Consider the following 13,989-nt stretch of genomic DNA (forward strand, 5'->3'; position numbering starts at 1 on the left):
AACTATGTTTATAGACTTTGCCAAACTACCTTTGTTCTCTGCAACATATTTCTTTATCTATGAACAATCTCTCTTCATATGACCTTTGTCTCCATACTTGTAGCACATGATCACCTCCTTCCTTCTCGACTTAGAACGAGTATTGTTGTTGTTACCTTATCCATGTTAAGATTTGTTCCTACCACGCTCTTGGTTGCTATTTACCACAAGTTCTTCTCCCTGAGAAACTCCATCGCTAACCTAACAACGTACATGTGATCTCCTCCAATTTGAGAGTTTCCTTATCCCACATCAAAGTAGTAACCAAATTCTTGTACATAGGAGATGAAGGTAGAGAATTCAACAACATCAGCGCCTTGTCCTTGAAGTTCTTCCCAATCTGATCTCTTCATACTTTCCGATTTCCTTTCTCCTAACGTCTTTACCATGCCTTGTTGCACCAACAAGTACTTAACCCTTCTTTACCATAATCCGAGGTTCCATCAAACTTCAACATATCAAACTTTGCAGAAGTCGTCCCCGACATGTTGAAGAAATCTGTCAAAATCTATAGCTCTGATATCATTGATTGTACTCAAAGGATGTTCACATATCTCCACAATGACACGATATTGTTTAGTTTGGGCCTAAGTCCTCGTGATTTTACTCTTGGGCTCTACCCAAAAGGTCTCATGTCAATGGAGATATCTTATATTCTTTTAAACTCATGATCTTTTCTAAATCTTTTTAATGTAAAATTTTGATTCAATCCTCAACAGGTATAAATTTCAAAAACAAGAGTAGAGTTCACATCACTAACATAAATATGAACTTACCAAACAAGAATTTGTCTAGGCTTCCATTGGGCTCCATGATCGACACTACCTTGTTCTTGAACTTCTCGACACCTTGTTCTGATGTTTTGGGCAATCTTTTCACAGCTATCTCCTCTTCTTGCAACCTACCCTGCAATCCTCACACTAAGCTTTAGCCTACTTAAACACAACAATGATCATTTCATCAAGCTTAGAGTTCACACCTTATATACTGGACCAAATTCGCCCTCTCCAAGCTTGTTAGAAGAAGAAAAGTTATCAGTAGCCTGTACAATTGCAGCAAAGTCGAACGACGGCAGGATTAGCATTTCTTCTTCAGTTTTTTTCCGGATGGAATACTCTGTTTTCTTCCTTTTCCAAATGAAACAAGCAACAAGTGTTAGGAAAGTCAAAGTTGCCCCCGAGGAAACGACTATTATCACGCCTCTGCGACTCCTGCCAGAACTACTTGACTCGATGGCTGTAAGAGGAGACGGCAAATTTAAGTGTGATTGATAATATTTCATCACCTTCATTTACGTCTACAGCTGCAACCCTGATGTATAGATCTTGTCCGGATCCAGAGTTGAACAGTTTGATGGTGAACCACAAGATGCACCCTCGGCCACTTCCGCTGATGTAGCGTAACAAATTTGACTTAGGATTAAGTTTGTTTGATGATTTAGAAGTCTTTAGTCAATTCAATCTTCTTCTTTTCTGCACGTTTAGTCAACTAAGATTATGTCAATTTGAATTTTAGTGCCAAATCTAATTGATTTCACACTTAAATTTTACTTTCATGGTGGAGAGGAAGACGACGTCTTAACTTAAACTCTTTATCCAACCATCAAAATCCAAAATCGCATCAGGCCACTCAAGACAAAATTGCACCAATGCAATCCACATAGTTGCGAATCGAAGCAAACTCTTATTAGAACTTGAAGACCAACTCCTGAGGCATTTAATCTCAAATCAAAAAACCCTGATGAGTTACTCTTCTATTTATTAGCATCAGGCCACTCAAGACAAAATTGCACCAATGCAATCCACATAGTTGCGAATCGAATCAAACTCTTATTAGAACTTGAAGACCAACTCCTGAGGCATTTAATCTCACATCCAAACACCCTTATGATTGTTATTATTCTATTTAATAGCTTCAGCAATACAATCTGATAATCCAAGTCTGACTAGTAGCATAGAAGATTTAGAGGCTAAAAATTTATCTGTAAGGAAAAATTATTTATCTATTATTCAAGATTTACAAATGAGAGTTTTTTTTTCTCAGTTAAACATCCTCATGAGCTTTGTTATTCCAAGACAAGTCCATCTTTCATTTGTTGATAGTGTGGCATTGAAACCCCTCCTATTAGTTATCCACTTAGTTTCTAATGCAACTTATCAGCTCTAGCTACTTAAAAAAATCACTTTTTTTTAATAATTCTACCACTGGTCCATTCACATAGTAATGGATAATCTAAGGAATTATCATTTCTGGGGAAAAAACAGTTTGGATGAAAGTGCCTTCTTTATAATTTATTATGGTCTAGCATAGCATTAGACCCCTTGCTAGCTTGAATTTCTTTCCATCTGTAAGTGACCAAGTTCTTTAGTAAACTCTAACTAAATCAAATAATATTTGTTGTTTGGGGGGATTCTACCTAATTCCCTTGCATTCCATCGCATGACTTGGGAAATTTGCATGCATCTGAGAAGTGAGAATGGTATACCTTAGGCACACCTTGGAAGTATTAAAACTAGGACTTTATTATTAGAACATGTTTATTGGCTCTTTTGGCCTAATAAATCTCTAACTTTACACCAAGATATGGCATATTTATCATATCAATACAACACATTTTCAAATTATTGATCTTCATATATTGTCTACAATTGTTTGTTCAATATGTAGCAAAATAAAATAAAAATACTCAATTCACATCAACTTGGTAGTCACATTTTGATTGTGATAATTTCTATCGACCTTCTAAAATTGTGATTGATAACTGATTAGAAGACACTGCACAATGCTCATAGTTATTTAAATTAGTTTCTGATAGATCACTTGGCACCACAAAACCTGGTCTTTTAGGCTCTAGCAATTGAGTAGTTTCATTACTCAAAGACCATACTATTGATGACATTGTAGGTCTATCTTCTGGTTGTTCTTGAACACATAAGAGACCAATATTTATACACTTCAAAACCTCAGCAACACAAAATGCCCCCATTGATCCATCCAATGCTTCCAAAACTCTATCTTCTTTCCACAAAGTCCAAATCTGCATATAGTTGATTGACTATTTAAAAAATAAAAATAAAAAAGATAAATATGATATATAATAAGCTAAATATATATACATTATATAGACACTTACATGATCTAGGAGGTTTAGGTGCTCTATAGAAATATAAAATCCAGCATTCTTTTTACCGGTAATGATTTCAAATATTAATACTCCAAAACTAAAAACATCTGATTTCACTGAATAAGTTCCATTTTTGATGTATTCTGGAGACATATACCCACTGTAGAAGTAAAGATGAAGAAGAATTAGTTTTTTATATGAATCAATTACATTATACACAAATATAGAAGTTAAGATTTACATACTATGTTCCAACCACTCTCCTTGTTCTTCTTATTGTTTCATTTCCATTAAATATTTTTGCCAGACCAAAATCTGATATTTTTGGATTCATATTCTCATCCAGAAGAATATTGCTTGCTTTCAAATCTCTATGAATGATTCTTAGTAAGGAATCATGATGAAGATAGAGAAGACCTCGAGCAATGCCAAGAATTATATTGTAACGCAATTTCCAATCTAATGATCTAGCTTTGACTTTATCTGAGCATCAATGTATATGTAGTGTTGGTATAAATTTCAAAAACAAGAGTAGAAGTTCACATCACTAACATAAATATGAATTTACCAAACAAGAATTTGTCTAGGCTTCCATTGGGCATGAATTGATAGATCAACATCCTCTCCCTTGTTTCAATGCAATAGCCAAGAAGTCGAACAAGATTTCGATGTTGTAGCTCAGCGATCGACACGACCTCGTTCTTGAATTCATCGGCACCTTGTTCTGATGTTTTGGACAATCTTTTTACAGCTATTTCCTCTTCTTTCAACCAACCCTGCAATCGTCGTAGTAAACTTTAGCATACTTAAATATAACAATGATCCACATCGAGATTTATCAAGCTTAGAGTACACACCTTATATACGGGACCAAATCCGCCCTCTCCGAGCTTGTTAGAGGAAGAAAAGTTATCAGTAGCCCGTACAATTGCAGCAAAGTCGAACGAGGGCAGGTTTATCGTCTCTTCTTCAGTTTCTCTCCGGGTAGAATACTCTGTTTTGACATATTCAAATAACAATCGCAATGTGTGAATAGTAAATGATGAATTGTCACAGAAGAGGAAGATTAGAATATACGTTTTTTCTTCCTTTTCCAAATGAAACAACCAACAAGTGTCAGGAAAGTCAAAGTTGCCACCGAGGAAGCGACTATGATCATGCCTCTGCGACTCCGGCGAGAACCACTTGATTCCATGGCTGTATGAGGATAAGGCAAATTTAAGTGTGATTGATAATATTTCATGGCTGCGATTGATAGTATTTCATCACCTTCATTTAAATCTGCAGCTGCAACCCTGACGAATAGATCTTGTCCAGATCCAGAGTAGAACAGTTTGATGTCAGTGAGCGGAGTGAACCACAATATGCACCCTCGGCCACTGCCGCTGATGTTGGCTCTCGCATAAGCCGTGCAAGAACAGTTGCTCAGGCACGAAATTTTACAGTCGTCGAGGCTTTCCGTGCTCCAGTCCACCGTCGACGCGGATGTGTCCGGCAATTTCACGTTGCTCTGCTGGATGAACCCGTCTGTTTTGTTATGGCAGTCCAACTCTGTGTTCCTCACGCAGCCACCGGAGGTGTTCACGATGTGCTCCCAGTCGTTTCGATTCCGGGGATGAAAGCCCTGCAGACACTTGCACGGCGGCCAGTCGGGGTAGCAAAGGCCGTAGGGGCCGCAGAGGGAAATGGTGCGGTCGCAGGCGTCCCTCGGAAACTCCGTCCGCTTGATCCATGACTGACTTTCCTTGGTCCACAGAAGGACCTCTATGGCCCCTGACGTCGGATTGATGACCGTTTGCCTGATCAGCGAGGGATCGGGGACGGTGTAGCTGTACACCACCTGCTCGCCGTCGATCACCAAGCTGTAGTCCAACATATCGGTCGACATCATCTCTGGGACGCCGCTGAAGTAGAGGCCGTTCCATGGCCCGAAGCGCAAATTCTGCTGCGTGCCCACCCACACGAATAGCTGGGGACCGTTGCGCAAGTCGATGCCAAGGGTGTAGTTCCCCTCTGCCGGGTCGCTGGTGCTCGCCCACGCCGTGAGGATGCGGTTGTGTCGGCTCGTCAGGTTCCACCCCAACTTCATGCCCGGGAGGAGCGTGTTCGTCGGGAAGTCGAAGCTCTGCCATGCGTAGCTGCTGCTGCCGAAGTCGCCGGCTTCTCGAACGATCAAGTTCCCGTTGTCGAGGAGTTGCGCCACTGGGTTAGCGAGTGACGATGAGCTGGACGACCACAAGATGGCGGAGCTGCTGTCGGAGACGACAAGTGTTCCGTTTGTAGTGAGCGAAAGGACTCCGGACCCATCGGTGATCGGGCGGTTGCGGTTGGCGACCCATACGAAGGTTTTCTGGGAGACGTTGCGGAACCACATGCCAACGTAACGGTTGCTGGATCCGGCGGGGGTAAAGAAACCCAGCTCGAAGGAGTCGGAGATCAAGATTTCTCCGGAAGCGTCGAGGAGACGCTGGCCAGAGGTTAAGGTATCGCCGGCATAGGAGAGTGAAAACAGAGCAGCCGTGAGGTTGAAGAGGATGCAGAGGAGGAACGGGATTCTTCTCGCCATGGATTCGGCTTGACTGTACATGTTTATCAATGAAAACAAAATTAATATGATCTAATTTGATGGGGAAGAATATACGGACTCGTACAGTGAAGATAAAAGGTGTGAGAAATTCAGAGGATTGACTGTTTCTTAATTCTTATCATCAAATTGAAAGTCAACCTGTCCTTGACTTTTGACTATTGACTATTGACTATTGACTTTCACCTTCTTCTTGACAAAATCAAACACGAGATTTCACATGCGATTTTAGTTTTAAAAAAAACTACTAAATTTAGTTAAAAAATTTAGTGAAAATTGATTTAATCTGTTAAACCGCTCAAGTGAAGAGGGACATTTGGGAATAAAGTTAACGATGAAATGTTCTTTTAATATGTTTTAAACATGGTCCCTTTGGCCATTTTATTTTTCTGGATTTTAAAATTTTCTGGTAAAAAGTGACTTGTGAGCCTAAGCCCCCTTCAACCTCACAATAAGATCGAGAAAGTATCATTCCTCGAGAAATTGTAATATATATATATATATAGAAATTGTAATATATATATATATATATATATATATATATATATATATATATATATATATATATATATATATATATTTTGACATTATAAAAGTTATCAATTAAATTAAAATCATTGAAATCTAAAAATTCAATATTCCATTATTATATCATACTATTTGAAAAAAATCCTACAAATAAACAATAGCACCTAAGTAATAACTTTTTATTCTTCAAAAAAATTCCAATATAACAAATGTTGAACAGAAAAATTCTAATATAAAAATATAGAATCATCACATTAATGGCCCCTCGGCCAGTCACCATCATTGGCAATGAGGTAAAGAGGAGAAGCTCAAGTGGTAAATGTCTGGGAGGAGTCTATAGAGACAGTGAAACCCTCTATTGAGTTTTGCCTCTCTCCCACCATCAGAGTTGTATTCTAAGAACTTACCACTAATCATGCTCCCAAGGGTGAGAAATTCTAATATAATCATATAATTATAGTTAAAGGTGGAATCTGTCACCCCAACGGTCCCACACGACCATCTGTGAGGAGGTAAATAGGAAAACTGCAGTTGACCATATAGGATCGATCCACATGATAGGGGGTGAATCACGTGATTTTAAAGATGCTTAATTTTTTTCGAATCTTAAAAGAAAGTGTGCAGCGGAAAATTAAACTAAGAAAGCGGAAGCTACGAGAAAGTGAACATAAGTATTTTTACTTTGTTCGGAGCCTTGGCGACCCCTACTCCAAGACTCAGGTCACTTAGACCTATCGATGGACAATCCACTAAAATCCTCTACCGGTAAACTCCCGGTACAATAATCGAGTACATAGAATAATATGAAAAAAAGTATAACACTCTACACTTTCCTTAACAATAAAACAAATAACTGTAACTTAAATGTTTATCAACACAAAGATATAGAATTTGAAGCGCCAGTGTGTTGGTGTCGGAAGTAGCCTTCCGATATCGTAGGAATCTCCTTGGAGCAGCGCACAAGTACAAAAGTCAGAGCAAAAGATATTCTGAGGCTATTGTTCGAAGCTTCTTTTATAGCCAACTCCGTATTGGTGCAATTTGCACTAACAGTCTAACTCATGTTTTGATGAATGACAAGTGAGTTAAGTTAGGTGTTGTCTTAATCTAAACTTGCTATCGAGTGTGCAGAGTTGACTAACTTAACGGGTCAAGAGAACCTAACACCAGGCAGGAAGTCCAGTCGAGATGTGTGATTCTCGAGTGGTGAAGTCCGGATGTGTGATTCTAGTAGGAGATCAGGATATGTGATTCCCGATTGGTGAAGTCTGAATGTACGATCTTGGTAGAAAGACCTAGTGGGTTAGATTGACGTCAAGGAGGTAACTTGACATTCGATAAGTGAGGTAAGTCACTGAAGGAAAGTAACTAAGTGAGGATGCGTCCCGATTGAGGAGACAGTAGGCTCCGGTCCAATTTAGGATATACATCTTCTTTTACAAGAAATGGTGAATCCTTTGTTGGCTATTCAAACACTTTCGGACACTTCAACTTATACCCAATTATTCCGGGTGTACATCTCCATGGAGGTGCTTGCTTAAGATGTTCTAATATAAGTCTTTATGACCAAGATAACTTGAATACCTTAAGTTGAAGGAAACTTGCACTCGAATTACATTAAGAACTTTACAGACATATCCATATATGTAGAGAACTATATGAAGACTTACAGCAGGTCACTTCAATGAACTAATTACCATAACTAACTAACATCCACATTTAACTCTCGACATCCCAATGTCTCTAGCTAGTGAGGAACAATTATTTGGATAAACCAAAGAGTATAACAAGTGCTAGTCTTACAGAATCGATGATGACTGAACTCATCAATTCAATGAATAGGGACTATTTCAATACATTCATAATTTCACATGTAGAGATGCTCACTAGTTGTGATCCAATTACAAGTTCTTTCATACTATGAATCGTATTGAGAATATTCATTAAATAAGTTTAAGATTCAATCATACACATAACAAATATGCACTCAAACAGTGAATTTTATTTATTCAATAAATGATACAATATCTAAGATATTTGCCTTAGGACACCTCTCAAATATGACATACAGTCCCATTGTGACTCGTTATCATTGGATCACTCTCCTTCAGTGACTTACCTGAATTATCATTTGCAATCTCCTGACTTGCTGATGTGAGCTCGAGTGTCGTGCTACGGGAGCTTATCAAATTACAATTTAAGTTACTGAACCCCTCTACACTAAAGTAGCATAGAAATGACACGAGTCATCTCCCAAAGAATATAACGATAGGATGATAACTTTAGGATTGGTTATGACTTTTGGATTTTTTATATGAAATTGAGGGTTTGGGTTTTAAATTCTGAGCCTACGATATGAAATAACAAAACAAGTATGAAATTAAACCTAAAGAACAAAAGAACAATGCAAGTATGAAATCTAATCCTAATTAATAAAAGACATTCTATCTATCCATTAGTAGTGATCTCAGAGCGCATTGCCACTCTACGCTACGATTTCACCATTAACGGAATTAAAATAAGGAATGAAATAGCAAAACATTAAATGAACCTAACCTAGTAAATGAAAGACAATGCAAATAAGAAAACCTAGTCTAACTTAAACTATGCTTGCAAGGAAATTAAAGACAACATAAAGTAAGCCAATAACAAAAGTAAGCATGGAACGAACCTAGAGCATTAAATAAATCTAATCCTATTTGCATTCAAACGAAAAACAAAACTTATAGCAATTGAAAGAGACAAGACAAGCAAACATTAAGTAAAATAAAGTGCATGAATTTAAACCTAACTATTGAAAGAAACATTTTGTCGAACACTTCACGAGCATGAATCAAAATAGCATTAGTACGTGCACTAAAACATGAGAGAACAACTTAGTACAAGCATCAAACAATCAACCACACAAGTCAACATATGGATACGAATCAAGTGAAGAAATGCAACAAACAAAAGCTATCCAAAATCGGATGAAGAAGAAGTGTTGCTCGGACTTGAAGGGTTGTTGTGGAGATCCATCTAGATCTATTGGATGAAGGAGATGAGTGCAACTTCTTCTCTTCTAACCCTCTCTGCTGTCACATGAAACGCCTAGCTCCAGAACCCCCGAAACCAATGAACAGCAACCAAGAAACTGACTGTGAGAAGGCGATGTGCTGGAATGAACCACCGCCGCTCCTCTGCCTCTTCCGCCTGAACCCCAATAGGAAGAAGTGAAAGAAGAACGCCGGAAGGTGAAGAATCTCACCGGAGAACCCCTCCGGTGAGGTGGATGATCGGAGCCGAATCTTGCCGCCTGGAATTGCTTGCCGTCGTTGTTGCCCTAGCCCGTACGCTGCTGGAAATCGCGAACAGAGAGGAGATGTGGATAGGAGATGACTGCGGGAGGTGAGAGAAGTCCGGCCGGTGGCGATGGATAAGTAGAGATGGCCGCCGACCGTCGGTGAAGGAGAAGAAGTGGAGAAGTGTGTCCGTGCCCTAGCCCTGTCGCGAGGAGAAGAAGCGAACAGATCCCCCTGGTTACTGTGCCGTGTGCGTGAGTATAGGGAGAGAGTTTTTTTTTCTCAAATCTGAGTCGTCCATCCTTGTAAAGAACATGGATGCAAATCTAGCCATCTGATCTAGCTAATGAAGAGATGAGTGGTGCGGATCTAGTTGCCTTCTTACTTGGATCCAATGGTCCATATAGTTTCAAATTTGGATGGAGGACTGGATGACTTAGATCTGAATGAAAGAGGAAGATCTCTCTTGATCTGGATCAACGACTCATATTAATTTTGCTTGATCTCCATCATTTGACCTCCAAATCAAGTCAAATTTGATCCGACTCGACCCTAATTGATGGCTCTTTTAATTTCTTACAAATCCATAATAAAAATATGAGATTAAATAGCACAATTTGTAGAAAATTTACAATTAAGTTTAAAATAGATTCTACTCACAAATTAAGCATACGAGAAGGTAAAAATTCCAAGAATAAGAGCCAAAATAATACACGAAAAATGCTAGTTATCACTTGCCTCTTAACCCACCAGGTCTTCCTGCCAGAATCACACATCCTGACTTCAGTCAATTGTCTAGAATCAAACATCCCGACTGGACTTCAGCCAACTGTCAAGTCTCGTAGACCAAGCTGGACTTTCGGTTAGAATCACACATCTGGACTTCAACCTGATATCTGGTCCTCTAGACTTGTCAATTCATACACACTCGATAGAGGTTAGATAAACATAACATCTAATTTTAATCCATTTGTCATTTATCAAAATCTAAGTTTGATCATTGGTGTTAATTGCACCAACATGCCATTGCGAAGAGGACATTTTCTTCAACTTTGTCGAGATTCGACCCCTTATTTATTGTAGCAATATCTACCCTACAGTAGCCAACTGAACCATGTCCCGGTGGTGAGAAATTCTAATATAAAACAATGATTAACAAGATTAGGTAACGTCAAACCTAGGGTAACCGGCCTAACCCCATCGAAGTTTCCCACTAGCTGCCAATGTAAATTGTGAATCACTCATGGCGGGTGACCCAGAAGCCCAACATCCCTTGGTTGTGTGTTCTGTTGGGACCTTAGATGGCTAGAGGGGGGTGAATAGCCTCTTTGAAAAACACTAAACACAAATTACTTCAAGAACTTTGTTAGCACAGCGGAATTAGAAAACTAAAACAAGAAAGCACAGCACACTAACTCAGAGATTTACGAGGTTCGGGGATAACTTGCCCCTACTCCTCGGCGTGTCCGTAAGGTGGACGAATCCTCTTGATCTTTCGGTAGATCACACCCCGGAAGCTATCCGGCTAAAGGATTCTCCTTCTCGGTGGAGTAACCTCTCCACAAAGTCTTTAACAGCAGTAAGAAATTAAGCACAAGACTTACAGTAGTGGCTCAAGTGAAATGATCAAAGGAAGCTCACAGCCACAATCAGCGAAGAACAAGCACACTGCTTCAATCTTCCAGAGAGTTTTTCTCCACAGTGTTTTTCACAGCAAGAGCACAAAAAGCATTGTATCGAGAGTCTCTCCTCTCCAGCTTCATATGCCTCTCTGCTCTGTAACGGATCTCTGCCAAACCTGCAGCAAATCCCTGCAAATCCCTGCAACCGTCCACGACGTCGCCAATCACGCTTCTTCCTTGTCTGATTGTCTCAGCTCCCACCAATGGCATCCTCGTTTCCACTGGTACCTCTGAGCTTGAACCTATCAGCACAAGTCAAGCTGATTTCGACCAAACGGCTGCCAGCAGATCGCAAACGAGACGTTGCTACCAAAACTGGTTTGTCCGCAGCGAGACACAGCAAAAGCTTTTTCGTCGCCTTCTACTAATGATCCTCAATTTGAATTCATCCAACATCAAGTAGTCTGTAACCTGTAACTTCGAAAAAGCTTACAGCAGATGGTTAGAAACGAAATAGGTAAAAGTGTAACGACCACCCTTCTTACTACTACTCTCTAAGGGCGACCATTACCTATCTATACTCTACTTACGAGTGTCACTGACGCTATTATTAGAGTCAGTTGGATTTATCACAGTTCAGAGGAATTCCTACCGAAAAATTTCGGCAGAGTCTCCCCTGTACCGATGACCAAATCCATAATACAAACAATATATACGCAGCCACAGGCGGCTGGAACACATTTTATTCATAACCACGCAGTAATAAATCAACAGTAAAAGAAAGAAACTACTCTAGTAAGCAACCAACTACATCACTCCACAAATAATACAAGTGAACTACATACAAGTGCGGAATAACTTAAATACAATCTCAACTCAAAATAACACTTAAGGCAATCTAAAAGAATTAAATAGAAGGTCTTAACAGGTTTGTCAGCTAATCCTGGATCTCTCCACAGTCCAAACATCACACACCTTCATCACCACCACCATCCTGTAGTCTCCCTTCATATCTTAGCTTTTCCTTTATCTGCGGTAGGAGGAAAGAAAACAAGATCTATAAGCGAAAACGCTTAGTAAGTACTAATCTATCTCACAAAACTCGAAATGCATAAACGAAATGCATAAGTACTGAAAATGAAATAATAAAGCTATCTGCATGTGCTCATGGTATACAGAAAATGAACGGAATACAAATCATACTCAGTATCAAGCAGGATAACAAGAAACTAACAATGTAAACTTAGAATCAAAGAAACTAACCATTCTTATTTATTCTAAGCTTGGAACTTATTTCATTTCTTGTATCCTTGTGTTAGAAATTAATCTTTTAATTTCTATCCTTTACTTTCTTCTTCTTTCTTTCTTTCTTCCTTCTTACTTTTCTTTCTTTCTTTACTTTTCTTTACTTTGGGTTTTCTTTTCTTGGGCCCAGGCCTAGTACCAACTCATGCGCGTTCCCTAATAGGTTGGGGTTGCGAGCCACCAATCCTAAAAGAGCAGACCTCGGTCTACCAGGGCCAAGACCTCGGAAATGGTCACCTGGATTTGTTTAACGACAAGCTCTTGGATGTCGGGTACTAGCCTCTTACTTTAAGTTACTTGTTCTCTCTTTTTAATTAGACCTTGGTCTTTTTCTTTACTCATACTTCTCATAATCCTTTATTAGAGCTTATTAGAATCCTTTAGATATACTTCTAACAAGTATAGGATTACAATTAACTAAGCATGCTACATAAAAACAATACAAGGGAAACAAATCTAAACTCTCTCTAAGCATGTTATAAAACAAAGCAACAGAAAGGCAAATCTGAACTTTCTAAACATGCTGTAAAACAAAGGAAAAGAAGCAAATCTGAACTTACTAATCATGCTATAAAATAGAGCAAAAGAAAGCAACTTTAAGCTTACTAATCATGCTATAATATAGAGCAAAGGAAGCAACTTTAAGCTTACTAATCATGCTGTAAAATAGAGCAAAAGAAAGTAACTTTAAGCTTACTAATCATGCTGTAAAATAGAGCAAAGAATGCTACTTAGTGCTTTCAATCAGGCTGTAAAAACATGGCATAAATGCTACTTTAGGGATTCTAATCATGTTATAAAACATAGACAAAGAATACTACTTTAGGGCTTCTTAAGCATGCTGTAAAATAGACAAAGGATGCTACTTTAATACTTCTAAACATGCTGTAAAAACATGGTATAGAATGCTAACTTGGACTTACTAAACATGTTGTAAGATAGAGCAAAGGAAAGCAAATCTGAACACTGAAAGTATATCTATCAGGTAGGGAGTTGAATTGCAACTAACTGAGCATGCTAAGAAAAATAAGTCTGCATACTAACTAATCAAGATTTTGTTTACTAATCATGAAAGGTTTCAAGCTTGGTATCGTAACAATGCTTTAACAGATCTACACCGCAGTGTTGAAATCAATCCAACCTACAGTGCTTAAACAATTTTAAAACTAAAATGTTGGAATAAAATCCAAAACCAAGCCGTAACTAACTAAGAAAACATGACCACAGAAATTCTACCCTAAAAGTTAACAATTGAAGCAAGCATATATATTTATATATATATATAGGTGATCCATGCTAAATCTGATTCCTAAGTCAAGAATCACGATGTAACAGAAAATCACAAGTATGGAAAACTGCCATGGCAAATCATAAATCCCAATGAGTTCATGACACCCAAGGTAATACTATACTTCCCACAACAGAACCACAATTTTGTACATCACAATCCGAAACAAAAAAAAGAATTAAAACTCCAACTTGAGCTTAACATCTGTTCATACTCGG

General features: G+C 38.7%; 1 protein-coding gene across 1 annotated transcript; it reads right to left on the reverse strand.

Moving 5' to 3' along the window:
* Window positions 1–2,393: 2,393 nt before the first annotated feature.
* LOC122020704 (G-type lectin S-receptor-like serine/threonine-protein kinase At4g27290) lies at window positions 2,394–5,821 on the reverse strand. The gene is made up of 7 exons (XM_042578712.1): window positions 4,433–5,821; window positions 4,241–4,360; window positions 4,021–4,157; window positions 3,732–3,939; window positions 3,409–3,646; window positions 3,173–3,323; window positions 2,394–3,076 (listed from the first exon to the last, which is right to left on the reverse strand). The coding sequence occupies exons 1-7, from the start codon at window positions 5,748–5,750 to the stop codon at window positions 2,771–2,773; spliced, it is 2,478 nt and encodes an 825-aa protein (XP_042434646.1). The 5' UTR covers window positions 5,751–5,821; the 3' UTR covers window positions 2,394–2,770.
* Between the last annotated feature and the right edge of the window lie 8,168 nt (window positions 5,822–13,989).

The sequence above is a fragment of the Zingiber officinale genome, chromosome 9A (genome assembly GCF_018446385.1).
Source record: "Zingiber officinale cultivar Zhangliang chromosome 9A, Zo_v1.1, whole genome shotgun sequence".
Lineage (NCBI taxonomy): Eukaryota > Viridiplantae > Streptophyta > Magnoliopsida > Zingiberales > Zingiberaceae > Zingiber > Zingiber officinale.